Genomic DNA, 14150 nt, shown 5'->3' with positions numbered 1-14150 from the left:
TTTTGTACTCAGACGAGCGGTATACTTGGACGCCGCAATAATAAATCCTGTACTACAAGGAGCGGAACATAATAATTATTCCGTGTGGATATTCCACACGGGTTTATCTATCCTTCGTTGCATCCTGCAATCAGAGGAACGGCCTCACGGCTGGAACATCATCTCGCAATATAAAAAACGTTGGGTAGAGAACGCGCCGGCTTACAACCGGCGCATCAGTTCTCAAATTATTATTAAACATTTTGGTCCTTCGAGCCGGATTAATTTCCGGAGGCGTCGGGCGTCTCGGAGGAGACGAAACCGACTCAAGTCTGAGTACGGATACACGGCGAGGGTGTCGGCCACGTACCAGGACGACAGCCAGTTTGGAGGACGGTGACCGGGCCTGCCGAGCTGCACGCAGGGAGAGACGACATTCGTCGGAGCGGCACCTCGAGGGGCGGCGTGACGCCAGGCAGAGATGGAGGACACGTAACTGGGTAAGCGGTACTTGGGCCTGCACTAATCGTATTTTTTGCGCTGCGTAAGTGACCTAATTATTTATTTATTTGCAAATACTTGATTCGCGTCGGTCATTATTAATTGTTTGTAAACCGAAAAAAGAAAAAAAAATGCCGATCGACCGTAGCCCGGGTACAAGTAGCGCGAGTGCGTCGACGTCAAATGTGACGGCATCAGAGATAGCGGCGCTGAAAAGAAAGCGCGGAATAATAAAGGGTTCGTGCACGCGGATAAAAACGTTTGTGAATAGCGTGAACGCGGTAGATGACGATGCACGAGCGCAATTGGAAGTGAGGCGCGCGCGCTTAGACCCAATATGGAAAGATTACTGCAAGGTGCAGTCGCAATTAGAGGCAACAGACGAGGTCGAAATAGAGGACAGAGTCGCGTTTGAAGACAACGTATATTCGTTGTGCGCGAAAATGCGGCGATTATTGCAAAATGACAGCGGTCAAAATAGTCCGCGGGCCTCCACGCCAGTATCAGCGCGATCCGAGAGCGAAGCCGCAACATACGTCCGTTTACCAAAATTAAATTTACCGTCTTTTTCCGGAAAGTACGAGGAATGGTTCCCGTTCCATGACACTTTTATTTCGGTCATACATAATAACAAAACATTATCTGACATACAAAAATTTCAATATTTACGGGCGTCGTTGACGGGTACAGCTCTCGACATCGTCAAAACATTAGAGATATCAAATAACAATTACGACCTTGCGTGGAATATTTTAAAAGGGCGTTATAACAATAAGCGTGTAATCGTGCAGACACACATAAAAGCGATATTCGATTTAACGGCGATTACGAAAGAAAGCGCGAGTGGCATTCGGCAGCTGGCGGACGGTGCGGCGGCACACGTGCGCGCGTTAACTGCATTGGACTGCAACGCCGACAAATGGGACACGTTGTTAATACATATAATTACGTCCAAATTAGATCACGTAACATCTAGGGAGTGGCATTCCTCCCTGGGGGGCTCGGAGTTGCCCGCATTTAAAGAATTAATTGATTTTCTCGCCCATCGCAGTCAGATTTTAGAGGAGTCGGCTGGGGGGGGGGGGGATCAAGCGCTTCCGAGCGCTCCGACATTTGTTCGCGGGCGCAATCGACTTCGAGACGGCGCGCGCTGCATGCGACGGTCGAGGGGGGAAGATGCACTTATTGCGGGGGTGCGCATTTGATATACTTTTGCAAGGAATTCCTAACGCTTCCGGTTAATCGGCGCATAGGTGAGGTGCGCGGTCGAAAACTCTGTCTAAATTGCTTGCGTAGCCGTGATCACGTGGCGGCCGAGTGCTCGTCGAGCGGCTGCAGGACATGCAAGTTGAAGCATAACACTCTGCTACATCTCTCGAACCAGGGAAGAGGAATTGAGAATTCGCGGGCCGCCGGCTCAGCGGCGGACGGTTCGACTCCGATTACGGGCGATCCTGCCGTCGTGGTCGCGCACAGCGCGGTCGGGGGTGACGGCGCGGAGCCCTTACTGTCAACAGCGGTTGTTTACGTTTACGGCGCGGACGGTTCGCGGATGTCATGCCGTGCCTTGCTGGATGCAGGAGCGCAGGCAAATTTTATTTCAGATAAATTCGTGGCGAAGTTGAGATTAAAGACATTGCCTACGGAAATGTCAATATCGGGCATATTCGGATCGACGTCCGTCTTAAATCGGATGGCGCGAGTCAGATTCCGGTCGCGACTGAGTTCGTTCGAGGCCGAGCTGGACTGCGTTGTCACCGATCGAATCGCGGATAGAGTTCCGGCGAGCACACTGAGACGTCAGGCCTTCAGGCTGCCGCCCGGCATCGATCTAGCGGACCCGAAAATTAACGTATTTTCCGACATCGATTTATTGATCGGGATCGACTTATTTTGGCGGCTGGCGTGCGTGGGCCAAATTCATGCGACATCCGAGCACCCTCTTTTACAAAAAACACGTCTAGGCTGGATTTTGGCCGGGCGTACGGGTGGGGCACTTCACGATCGAGCGCCAAATTGCGTGCGTTACACGCGACAATTAATAACGCGCAGCTCCACGAACGAGTTGATCAATTTTGGAGGATCGAGGAATTAGCAGATTCTAACGGTTATACCCGCGACGAGCAGGCTTGCGAAAGTCACTTCATGACGAACGTGTCGACGAACGATGAAGGCCGATATATCGTGAAATTGCCGCTAAAAGAGGACATATTTCAACGGCTCGGCGAATCGCGCGAAACAGCGATAAAGCGTTTGCGCTCGAGAAGCGGCTCAACCGCGACCCGGGTTTGAAGCGCTCCTACGCAAATTTCTTACGCAAATATCAATCGTTGGGGCACATGAGAGTCGCACCTGCAAGGTCGATCGGGGGTAAACCTGTATATCTGCCGCATCACGGAGTAATAAAGGGGACCGGTCCATGCGCGAAGTTACGCGTGGTTTTCGATGCCTCGTGCAAAACCAGCACGGGAGTTTCGCTTAATGAGGCTTTGCGAATAGGTCCGGTGATTCAACAAGAATTGATAACAATATTAATGCGTTTTCGAACATTCGTATATGTCTTCGTGGCGGACATAATCAAAATGTATCGCCAAATACTGCTGCACGAATCGCAGACGCATCTGCACAGGATAGTGTGGCGAGAGGACTCGGGGGCGCCGATCGGCGAATACGAATTGCTGACGGTCACGTACGGTACGAGTTCGGCGTCGTTCCTGGCCACCAGGTGCCTTCAGCACCTGGCACAAAAACATGCGGACGAATTCGCGATCAGGTCGGGATGCGTGCTCCGGGATTTTTACGTCGACGACCTGCTCACCGGCGCTAACACCCTGTCGGAGGTGAGGCGCGTACGCAAGGAGACGGTTGCGCTACTGAAGCGCGGAAAGTTCGAGCTCGGCAGGTGGGCATCAAACTGCCGAGAATTATTGAAGGACGTGGAGGGCGCGACGGATGCGAGCGTGTCTCTGGGCGGGGACTCGAGCTCTAAGATCCTGGGAATTGCGTGGGATCCCGTTATCGATAGTTTTAAATTCGATTATGAGAGCGGATCGCCTGCCAATTGCATAACCAAGCGAACAATTTTATCTGAGATCGCGAGCCTTTTCGATCCGTTGGGGCTGCTGGGGCCATTGACGGTAGTAGCAAAATTAATTCTGCAAGACACATGGCAGACGCAGGTCGGATGGGATGAGTCGCTGCCGCAGGACATACATACGCGTTGGCTGGGAGTAAAACAGCAATTGACGAATCTCGGTGAGTTACGCGTGCCGCGTTTCGTGGGCCGCGTGATCGATGCCGGGGGTGTGCAGCTGCACGGCTTTTGCGACGCGAGCGAGCGTGCTTATGGTGCGTGCGTGTACGTGAGAGCGTACAACTCCGGAGAATGCCGAGTGCGGTTATTGGTCTCAAAATCGCGAGTCGCGCCTATGAGGGCAATATCATTACCGCGCTTAGAGCTGAGCGCGGCGCTACTGTTGGCCAAATTGATAGAAAAGGTTCGAGAGTCGGTCGGACTTCCCGCCGCGGGGGTGGTTCTGTGGTCGGACTCCACCATTACATTACAATGGATTCAGTCTTTGTCGCGAAAATGGAGCGCGTTCGTCGCGAATCGAGTCGGGGAGATACAGCGCTTGACCGAGGGCGCGGATTGACGACACGTGCCGTCCGCGGACAACCCGGCCGATATATTATCGCGTGGCGCGGACTTGGCGGCTCTGGCTGTGTCTGGTCTATGGTGGGAAGGACCGGCGTACCTTCGACTTAACGAGGGACATTGGCCGATTAGAAACATCGAGATATCGGGAGAACTGCACGAGCAGAAAAGAGTGATCGCTGCCGTGGCGGTCGGAGATCGACCGATAGTCTCGGGTTTATTGGAGAGATTTTCGAGCCTGGAGAAAATATTGCGAATAATATCATATTGTTTGAGATTCGGTCGTACGCGACGGGCTGAGGAGATCGGGTCATCGATATCTTATCGGGAGATGACCGCGGCCATGCAAGTCGTGGTGCGTTGTGTGCAGCGCGGGTCGTTTCCGGGGGAATATCGCAGTTTGGGCGAGGGCCGGAGCATCGGCGGCGGGAGTCGCATATTATCATTGTCACCGTTTATGGACGAGTGTGGCGTCATTCGCGTTGGAGGTAGAATAAGCTGGGCGGCGTTGCCGCTGGATGCGGTGCACCCCATGCTGCTGCCGAAAAGCCACGCTCTTACAACGCTAATTATTCGAGGAGAGCACGTTAGGAGCTTGCACGCGGGACTGCAGGCCACAATATGCGCGGTGCGTCAGCGCTATTGGCCCTTGGCGGCACGTTCAGCGGTTCGCAGGGTGTTACGCGAATGCGTAGCGTGCTTCAGGTGTAGGCCGGCAGCATCTCAGGCGGTGATGGCGGATTTGCCTGGGCCGCGGGTAAACGTATCAAGGTTAGGTTAGGGTTATGGGTGTATTACATACTTTTTGAAATTTTCCAAATTTTTTTTTTTTCATAATCGAGTGAGCTTTTTCGCGAATCGAATTTTGGCCCAGGTGGCGCTTCGATATCTCGAATTTTTTTTTTCGAAATTTTTTTTTTTTATAATCGAGTGAACTTTTTCACGAATCAAATTTTGGCCCAGGTGGCGCTTCGATATCTCAATTTTTACTTTTCGTCTAAATTTTTCCAAGTTCCAGTAGGCTATGCGGACTCGAAAATCGACCTCGACAGATGTACTCCAGTCGATAGAGAATGGCGAGAAAAGCGTTTTGGACCTCACCTTTTTTGTTTCATCAACTTTTTTTCAATTTATATTTAAAATTTTTTGGTCCATTTTGTTTCAATTGTAATACTTTATTTTTTTTCAATGTTTTTTGATTTTTAATTGTTTTCCCCATTTTCTTTGAAATTCTTAAAATTTATGTTCAAAATGTACTGTTTATGGAGCGTGAAAAAGTGACTGAAAACGGGAGTGTTGAAAAAAATCGAAGTATTACCAGAGAAGTAGATAAAGGGGGGGGGCTTGGCCCCCCTGATGGGGGGTGAAGCCCTCCATAACCCGCCCTAGGTCAGCCCGTACCTACAAGGGGGGTCTGGGGGGCGAAGCCCCCCAGCCAAAAGAAAACTCGGGGGGTTTCGGGGGGGCGAAGCCCCCCAGGTTAAAGGAGCAGTCGGGGAGGGGGGTGCAGGGGGGAGGGGCTCCGCCCCTCCCCCCGCCTATGATGTAACGAATTCTTATTTAAGCAATATCTAGCAATATATATGTAATTGTACATATCTATAATGTTGACGCACAGGAATTCTAAGTCTACAAGTTGAATCCTATGATCCTATGGTTGGGATCTGAGATATTCCTCCTTGTTCCTTCTCCTAACTTCCCCTGTAAAGAAATAAGCGAGAAAAATATTGTTCCGAAATTCAGCTGAATCGAACCCGAGACCTTCCGCTTGCCGGGCGACTGCTCTTCCAGCTGAGCTATTCAGACACTTACAAATCAATATTTTTCTCTATGTTTATACTCCCAAAGCGTATGATTAGGATACATATTCCTTAGTTTCCAAAATTTTCTGTCTTTCTTAATTGTCGTAATTACATCGCGTGTGGCTCTATTGGCTGAGAGGAATGGAATATATTGTGTTAAAAATTAAAGAGCCCTTGTTATTGTTATTCTTATTATTAAAAAAATTATGTTTAATTACATCGTTATTACTTATGTTACATATGTACATCGCTATTACGATTTATATCGTTAGCCGTCTTTTCATTTGCGCGCGGACCAATTTTCGTAGCATGTCCAGTTCTTCTTTATAGGTAAAGCCGAAATCCGCGTCGTGTAATCCCGCAGCTATCTGCATTACTCTGTACCGCATGCAGGACGGAGTGTATCGCGGTTTTGTAAAAATGAGAGGCTTTATACTTTTCAGGCATAACCACGAATGGAGATTAACAATCTTGCCCGTGGTTATGGCGTGTTTCAATAACACGGTGTCCTGCTGCCTATTAAAATAGCGCAACCTCATTTTTATTTTGGTCTCCGGAATCTCTTCCGCGTTCGGAACACTTTCGTTGCTTGAATCGCCCGACGATATCCGTCGCGACACTCGTCTCGTCGATTTTGGTGGATTCGGCATATCGGAGTTTGTCGACGAAGCGGAGAGTTCCGTCGTCCCCACGATTGGCGCGTCTCGTGCGGACGAGTCGTCGGAGGACGACAACCTCGGACGATTCATCGGTCTTTTGGTCGGAGACCACGACGACGACGTTGATCGACTCGACCGAAATACAGTTCCGGTACGAGTTACCGAGATCTGAGACGGTGGCGAGGACGGCCCGGCCGAGTCCACGTGACGAGAAGCAAGGGACGACGACGACGACGACGACGACGACGACGCTTCTTGGACGTTCTCGTCCAATAGGATCTCTCGATCCTGACGTATTCTCCTTAGTTGATGTTTTATCGAATCTATCTTCTCTCTCACTTCCCGCGGCGTATCGGTACGTTTCTTCACAACCTTCCACAGATAATAATGAGATTTTTGCGTCACTAGATACATCGGAAACAGTTGTACGTTTTCCTCGACGAACGTACGCAGCGACTCTTGATATTCTCGCTCGTTACCGGCCGTTTTTAGTGCCATGCGGGCAATGATGGCAAAAGTTGTTACTCGGCGATAGAGAACTTTGTACAACTGTTTCCGAGTCGATGGTGGTATCCGCCACTCTTACTGCTAGGCTGCTGTGTTCCACCCAAATCTCGCGGCAACGTCGGAGGAACGTCCGAACGGAGAACGCTTCTATATAATTGCCGTACAATTCGGCGCTTGTACGTCGAATCTCTTCGTCGCTTCTCGGCACGGTGGACACCAAATGCGTGAATGACCATTCGGCGAATATGGTGCACCAAAATTTCACGCATCGGAGGACTTCGTCGGCGTACTCCATCTCAAACTCGTCCTCCGTGGTGTCTTCTATGGCCTGCTCGATGCCCATTATGCAGGACCATACGTGCCATATCGGGACTAAAAAGTGAGAGGGTATTGATTTTGCGTATATCGGATACGGAAACTAGTCCGTATCGTCTAAATGCGGTCTCACCTTTATTATTCCGCGATCTGCCGACGATTGTTCAAGTTGGTTGGCGAACATGTTTTTTGTGGCGTAATTATATTTATATGATATGCCGTGTGCAAAATAGTACGTCCGAAATTGCGCTCGTATAAAACGGCGTATCAACGACGACGTCGGCCATCCGTCGTCGTTGGAGGTGTTGTAATTATCGCGAGCCAATCCTAAAAGGAGGAGATCGTTTTGCCATCTTTTGGCTTCTATTTTGTAAAGGGTGCGATGGCGCGTGAGGAGATTTGTCATTAAACATGGAGTCGCGTCGTCGAAAACCCCGAGACGCGTAAAATTTTCCGACATTGGTGTCGCTAGGCGTTTGTTGTCCAATGTCAAAACCTCCTCGATCCGGAGTCTGTGACCCGTGCGAACGTGGTTCCACACGTAGGACACCAGATCGAAAAGGTTTTGTCGCGTTTCGTTTCGAAAATTCTTGAATCTTCTCGCACCGTCTTCGTACGCGTGACATATTATATGGGCCGCGGTTTCGCCAAAGTCCTGCGGACGAGCCATTTTAGCGGCGGAGGAGTACACCTGGCAGTACGTGACGGTGTTATATTCCGTTGTCGGGGAAGCGTGATAATCAAAATATCCATAATCCGCTGTGAAACCGGTGCGGTAACGGTTTAATCGTCCGGTTGTAATGGCGTTCCTGAATACGTCGCCGAGCGTGCCCTCTTTCCTGTTGGTCAATTTGACCAGGATCACACTCCCATCCTCGATGCGGAGAGTGTCGGCTCTATGGACTTGTATCAGGTCCACGTCGGCATGATCGACGTCCAATTGACGATCCATCTTTCGTCTCGCGTTTAGTTTATTAAGTCTTAAGCCGTGCTCGCACACGTAGAAACGGACGAAACGCATGCCGCAGTTGCGCCGTAAGTCGTATCCTGTCATACGATCGGACACGAGAGCGGCGAATCGATCGTAGTCTTCTCGCATTATATTGTATGTCCGGTCTACCTCGAACCTGATGTATGTAAAACCGGCGCGAGTAGTCTCGCAATCGGTCGGTAGACGTCGAGCCGCGTGCGCTATAATACGATCGACGAATGCGTTGACGGCGACACGCAAACGTCCGTCCTCGTTTTTGGTCGTCGTGTTGGGTGCGTTCGCCAACAGCGGACTGTCTCTGTCGATTTGGAAGATGATGTAGACCGGACGGCAATCGAGGAGTCCTATTTGTGTCTCGTACCAGTTGGAGCGGGGATCTATGTCGTCGTCGTCGTCGTCGTCGTCCTCGTCACGCATCTGCGGAAATAGCGCCCTTTTGTTGAGGTACGCCGTAAGTTTGCGGTTAAAAACCGAGAGTATCGGCGTCGGTACGGTTCTCAACTTTAGGATTTCGTGACATTTTAGAGGTAATAGCGAGCGACATAAATACAGAATGGAATCTATGTCGCTGTCCACCTGTACATCACTATCCAACACTCGCGGGTTCAATTCCGCGAGTTGAGGGTGAACGATTGTCCCTTCGCTCATGTCGTCGTCGTCGTCCTCCTCCTCGTTGTCCTCCTCCTCGTAGTCCTCGTCGCCGTCGTCCTCCTCCTCGTTGTCCTCCTCCTCGTAGTCCTCGTCGCCGTCGTCCTCCTCCTCGTCGTCTTCCTCCTCGTAGTCCTCGTCGCCGTCGTCCTCCTCCTCGTCGTCCTCCTCCTCGTAGTCCTCGTCGCCGTCGTCGTCGCAGACTGGGATGGAGCGATCCGTTATCGGCGGCGCCGCCTCCGCCGTCGCTACTTCTCTCTCTTCCTCCTCCTCCTCCTCCTCGATGGATCGCTGGACATTTGATATGTAAGCGCGCATGTCGAGTCGCTCCAAAACTACCTCCGACCATCTGATATGCGTGATCCGCGGATCCAATCGCCGCAGAGAGACCCTCAATTCTCTCTGCTGTACGGGCCGATGGAGAGCACGTTCCTCTTCTGTCGTCGTCTTGTTGTTTGTTAAAAATGGAGATATCATTTTGGTTTGATCCCATTGTCCCGCTGCGGCTCCGTCCCCCAGGGTATACCCCCACCGGCCAAGGGATGCCCCGAAACATGACCGGCCACATCCCAAGGCCGGGCCCCAAGTTCCCCCGGGGAGAGGACATATGTCTTAGGCCGGGGGGATACCGCACCCCGGCCAGACTCCGAGCCCCTTACACACCCGTGTGAGATTTGACGCCCACACGGGCTTTCAGGGGTCCCACACCTCCGACTGTGTGGGCACCGCAGCGGGTGGCGCCACCCGGGGAGCCCCACGGACGCTTTGGACAGGGTCGCCGCTCCCCGGCCCTGCCCTACACGCCGTGGCGACCAGCATTATGTGGGCGCCCCTCGTCGAAGGCTTTCGACGAGGGGCAGGCGCCTCTCCGGTCGATCGGTTCGGAAGAGGAAACGGTCCCGACCGACCGGGGATATCCACTCTCGCCCCAGGCCCCGCCTCGGAAATGTCCAAGCGGCCCTGGGGCAGGGCGGCCGCGGCACCCTCCGGGCTATGCCCCTAGGGTAACCCCTCCGGGCTATGCCCCTTGGGTAACCCCTCCGGGCTATGCCCCTTGGGTAACCGCAGCGCGCCTTCACCGCCATCCTCGGCCCGGATCCGGAAACGTCTGAGCGGCCCGAGGATGGCAGGTCGCAGGGACGCTGGGACGAGAGCAAGCTCTCCGACCAACACCCTGCGGTCTCCCTCTCGCCGTCAAGCCCCGCCTCGGAATATGTCCGAGCGGCCTCGACGGCCGACCCGCGTGGTCCCCTCCGGGCAGTGCTCCTTGGGTAAACCCTCCGGGCTATGCCCCTCGGGTGACCACGCGTGGCCGTCTGCGCCGACCCAGCCCTGCCTCGGAATACGTCCGAGCGGTCTGGGTGCGGCCTACCCCAGAAACGCTGGGACGGAGACCCAGGCTACCCAGCCTGGGGACCCCCAACCAGCACCCTGAGGCACCTCCCTGTCCTCGGGAACCGTTCCACGAACGGGCCCCGAGGACCGATCAGCATTGCCCCCTCCGGGCAAAGCCCCTTGGGACAACCCTCCGGGCAAAGCCCCTCGGGTGACCATGCTGACCCCTCCGCCGACGCGACCCCCTCCGGGCAAAGCCCCTCGGGAAACCCTCCGGGCAGAGCCCCTCGGGTAGTCGCGCGCGGCACCCTCCACTGCGGCCCCCGCCGCCGACGCCCACCCCCCAATTCCCCAGAGGTAACTCCGAAACGAGCCCCCCCCAGGACGGAGGGGGGAGAAGACCCCGGACGGCAAAAGCCGCCTACCCGACAGGCGTGTCGGGCCACAAAGCATTGTGGGAAGGGAAGCGCCGAAGCGCCGTGCAGTCCCTTCTCCTAACGGTGCCATGCCACCGGGCGTTTGAATTCCGGGTCGCCGTCCCTTACCACATACGAGCCGAAGCTCTAACGGGGAAATGGGCCCCGTCTCCCCAGGGGGGCGGAAATCTTCCACCCGCCGAAGGAGAGCCCCCAGAGACGGAGGGCATGCCCCCCGGACCGGGGGCAGTGTACCTCGGGAGGTACAGGTCGCTGTTGGCACCCCTTGCAAGACTATCCTCTTGCAAAGGGTGAGCCCCTTCGCCACGGCAAGGCCGCGACCCACGAAGAGGCGCGCCTTCGTCTTGCCCTAATTGTTTAAGAACACGAAGCGCGAGGTACGGCGCGGAAGCTGTCCCATACGTGACAGTTAACAAGCGATAGTCGTCGACCGGTTTGTCAGGTAAATCGCGCCATAGAATGCGTTGAAAATCAATATCGCGATGATCGACTAGGATTTGCCGATACATTTTCGCAATGTCGGCAGTAAGCACATATCGGTGTAAACGCCATTGCAAAATAACGGTGGCAATGTCGATTTGCAATTTTGGGCCGACCAATAGCTGGTCGTTTAACGACAAGCCGTTGGTTGTCTTGCTTGAGGCGTTAAATACGACGCGTAAGCGTGTCGTCTCGCTCGTTGCTCGCCTTACAGCGTGGTGCGGTATATAATATCGCGGGGACTTGATGTCCACCGTCGAGGGCTCGGCTACCTTGACCATGTGACCGAGGTTAACATATTCGAATAGGAACTCGCGGTATTCTGAAGCCGTACTCGGCTCACGGTGGAGGCGTTTTTCCAGGCGTTGTAAACTTGCTAAGGCCGTAGGGCGTGAATCACCCAACGCGACGGGAAGATCACCTCGAAACGGTAGTCTGACGACGTAGCGTCCTTGATTTGTACGGGTGTAAGTCTCAACAAAATGAGCCTTGCAACGGCTTTCCTCAGGACTCATGTGTGATTTCTGAGGGATCTCTTCAATCTCCCAGAAATTGCGGAGCGCGGAGTCGAGATCCTCTGCGACTCCGTTATGAACGTGAACGGAAGCTCGAGAATGGGTGGATGAGCTAGTGATTGGACCAAATAGAATCCAGCCCAGCGCGGTATTTTGTGCAACGGGTTAATTTGCGGGAACCTGACGAATGCCCTCTCGAAGTAATCTTTTGTAGAGATCCGCTCCAATGATTAAGTTAATCGGTTCGCGACTCATGGGATTGCTATCGGCGAAGTTGAGCCCGGAAACATGCCTCCAGTGCCTCGTCGACGGGTATTGGCACGGTAAGTATTTGGTTAATTTTTTGAGAATGAGCGCGTTCGTCGCGTAGGCAGGTCCGTCGCCAGACGTAGGAGTAATCGTAACCTTTGTCGCGTGACGCACAATCGAATCGGCTTCGCCAACGCCGGTGACACGTACAAAGGTTTTAACTTTCGGAAGTTTGAGGCATTGAACGACAGACTCGGTAATGAGAGTCGCGACGGATCCCGGGTCAATAAGAGCGCGCACTGTAACAACGCGGTCATGTTGCGAATGTATCCGTACTCGGGCGACGGCGAGGAGAATTGTCGAGGACGACGGTAGGGATTCGGAAACTAAATGAATTGCGACTTCGCTTTCGCTATTATCGCGGGCTGTCTCTGGCGCAACGGTTTGGTCCGAACTTGACGGTTTGGTAGCGGCATTAAAGTGTAATAACGTATGATGCCTTTTATGGCACTGTTTGCATACGCGCGAGCTTGTACATTCTTTTATGTTATGCTTTGAACTGAAGCAATTAAGGCAACGGTTATTTTTCCGAATAAAGTCGAAACGCTGAGACGGTGTTTGGTTTAAGAAGGTCGAACATTGGTACAACAGGTGATTGCCCTTACACACAGGACAAGCGAATGTAAAGGTCGAAGCCGCATGTGATGCGAGAGTGTTATTTTTCGTTGATTTAGTCGCGTCTGTTAACTTTTCTTTTGGCTTTACCGGGAGCATTGTCTCTAATGCTCGAATTCGATTGTTCAAGAATTTATTGAGCTCGTAAAACGTGGGATACGGAACTGTAATGCCGTGCTTTAATTCCCAGGCTTCTCGCGAATGTTTATCGAGTTTTTGCGTAACCAAAAACACTAAAATGTCACCCCAATGTTCGACTGGTCGCTCGAGATTTTTGAGAGCGTGTACTGCCGCGTTGGTTTGGTCGCGGAGTGCGCAAAGGTCCTTGGAAGTGTTCGCGGAGGCTGACGGTAAATTTAATAAGGATTGTAAATGGCAATTAATTAATCGGCGTTTGTTATCATACCGCGCGATCAAAATATCCCAAGCTACGGGAAAATTAGCATCCGTTACCGCGAGATTGCTTAGCGCGTTACTTGCTTCCCCCTTAACACAAGAGATAAGGTAATGCAGCGATCTACATTTGATAGCGTTTGATCGTAACGAATAAGCGATGTAAATCGGTCGCGGAAGTTCTCCCACTTGTCGATACTCCCGTCGAACGTAGGTAGATTCAGCTTCGGTAAACGAGTTGACGGACGAGAAGAATCAGAAAAACCGCTTAGGTCTGCTGCTGTGGCTTGGTGAAATGGTATCTCAAATCCGGCTAATACTTCCACGATGTAGTCCGCGGTTTGGTTGTAGACGACCTCACACGCCAAAAATTGCTCGGTTTGGAAATATTCGTGCTCCGACTTCATCTTGGCACTGGCTAGGCGCGTAATCTTCGCGTGGAGGCTCTGGCACTTTGCGAAGTACTCCTTGAGACCGGCAAGTCGTTCCTGAGATACAGCGCGGGTCATCTTGGCTTGTCCAAGTTTTTTAAAATTCGGCAGAACTCTCGAGATGGAATATATCGTTTGGATTTGTTCGACTAGCAGATCCTCGATGGTAGCCATGGAAGTTATTGGAGATCCGTGAAGCCGACAGCGAAGGTGAACGTTGAATAGTTTGCACAATACGAGTTTGCCACCGATCCGGCTCGAAGGACCAAATGTGTGCTTGTGAGCACGGCGGCTGATACAGCCTTGGCGGGAAGGCTCGGTGGTCAAGGAATTGTAAGGCAAACTCCAAATTTTACTAACACTCAAAATTTAATTTCCTTAATAACTATGATCAACAACAATCCCCTTTCGCTCAATCTGCGGGGATTTGAACGCTTTATCTTGCAATAACTCTCGCTGCCGTTTTTGTTTCACCTGATACGGAACTGAACAATTGGTTTGTGTACCTCGAACGAATTCTCGAAGCGATCTGAGCTCTTTTCCCCAAACGCGCTACTGAGAAGGTCAACGGTCGCGAT

General features: G+C 52.4%; 3 protein-coding genes across 3 annotated transcripts; 1 reads left to right on the top strand and 2 right to left on the bottom strand.

Moving 5' to 3' along the window:
• The first annotated feature begins 2819 nt into the window (after positions 1-2819).
• On the top strand, positions 2820-4133 carry LOC114941299 (uncharacterized). Its single transcript, XM_029316234.2, has one exon. The coding sequence runs from the start codon at positions 2820-2822 to the stop codon at positions 4131-4133; it is 1314 nt and encodes a 437-aa protein (XP_029172067.1).
• Positions 4134-10933: 6800 nt separating this feature from the next.
• Positions 10934-11824, bottom strand: LOC146722932 (uncharacterized). The gene has a single exon (XM_085483511.1). The coding sequence runs from the start codon at positions 11822-11824 to the stop codon at positions 10934-10936; it is 891 nt and encodes a 296-aa protein (XP_085339637.1).
• A 165-nt stretch (positions 11825-11989) lies between these two features.
• LOC146722931 (uncharacterized) lies at positions 11990-12847 on the bottom strand. Its single transcript, XM_085483510.1, has one exon. The coding sequence runs from the start codon at positions 12845-12847 to the stop codon at positions 11990-11992; it is 858 nt and encodes a 285-aa protein (XP_085339636.1).
• Between the last annotated feature and the right edge of the window lie 1303 nt (positions 12848-14150).

The sequence above is a fragment of the Nylanderia fulva genome, unplaced genomic scaffold (assembly GCF_048542155.1).
Source record: "Nylanderia fulva isolate GAGA-0341 unplaced genomic scaffold, ASM4854215v1 Scaffold252, whole genome shotgun sequence".
In the NCBI taxonomy this organism is placed as follows: domain Eukaryota; kingdom Metazoa; phylum Arthropoda; class Insecta; order Hymenoptera; family Formicidae; genus Nylanderia; species Nylanderia fulva.
This window is presented reverse-complemented; position numbering and strand designations above follow the sequence as displayed.

Bases quoted from the DNA above. Each gene is read 5' to 3' on its own strand.
- LOC146722931 (XM_085483510.1), bottom strand. From the start codon at position 12,847: ATGCTCCCGGTAAAGCCAAAAGAAAAGTTAACAGACGCGACTAAATCA.
- LOC114941299 (XM_029316234.2), top strand. From the start codon at position 2,820: ATGAGAGTCGCACCTGCAAGGTCGATCGGGGGTAAACCTGTATATCTG.
- LOC146722932 (XM_085483511.1), bottom strand. From the start codon at position 11,824: ATGAGTCCTGAGGAAAGCCGTTGCAAGGCTCATTTTGTTGAGACTTAC.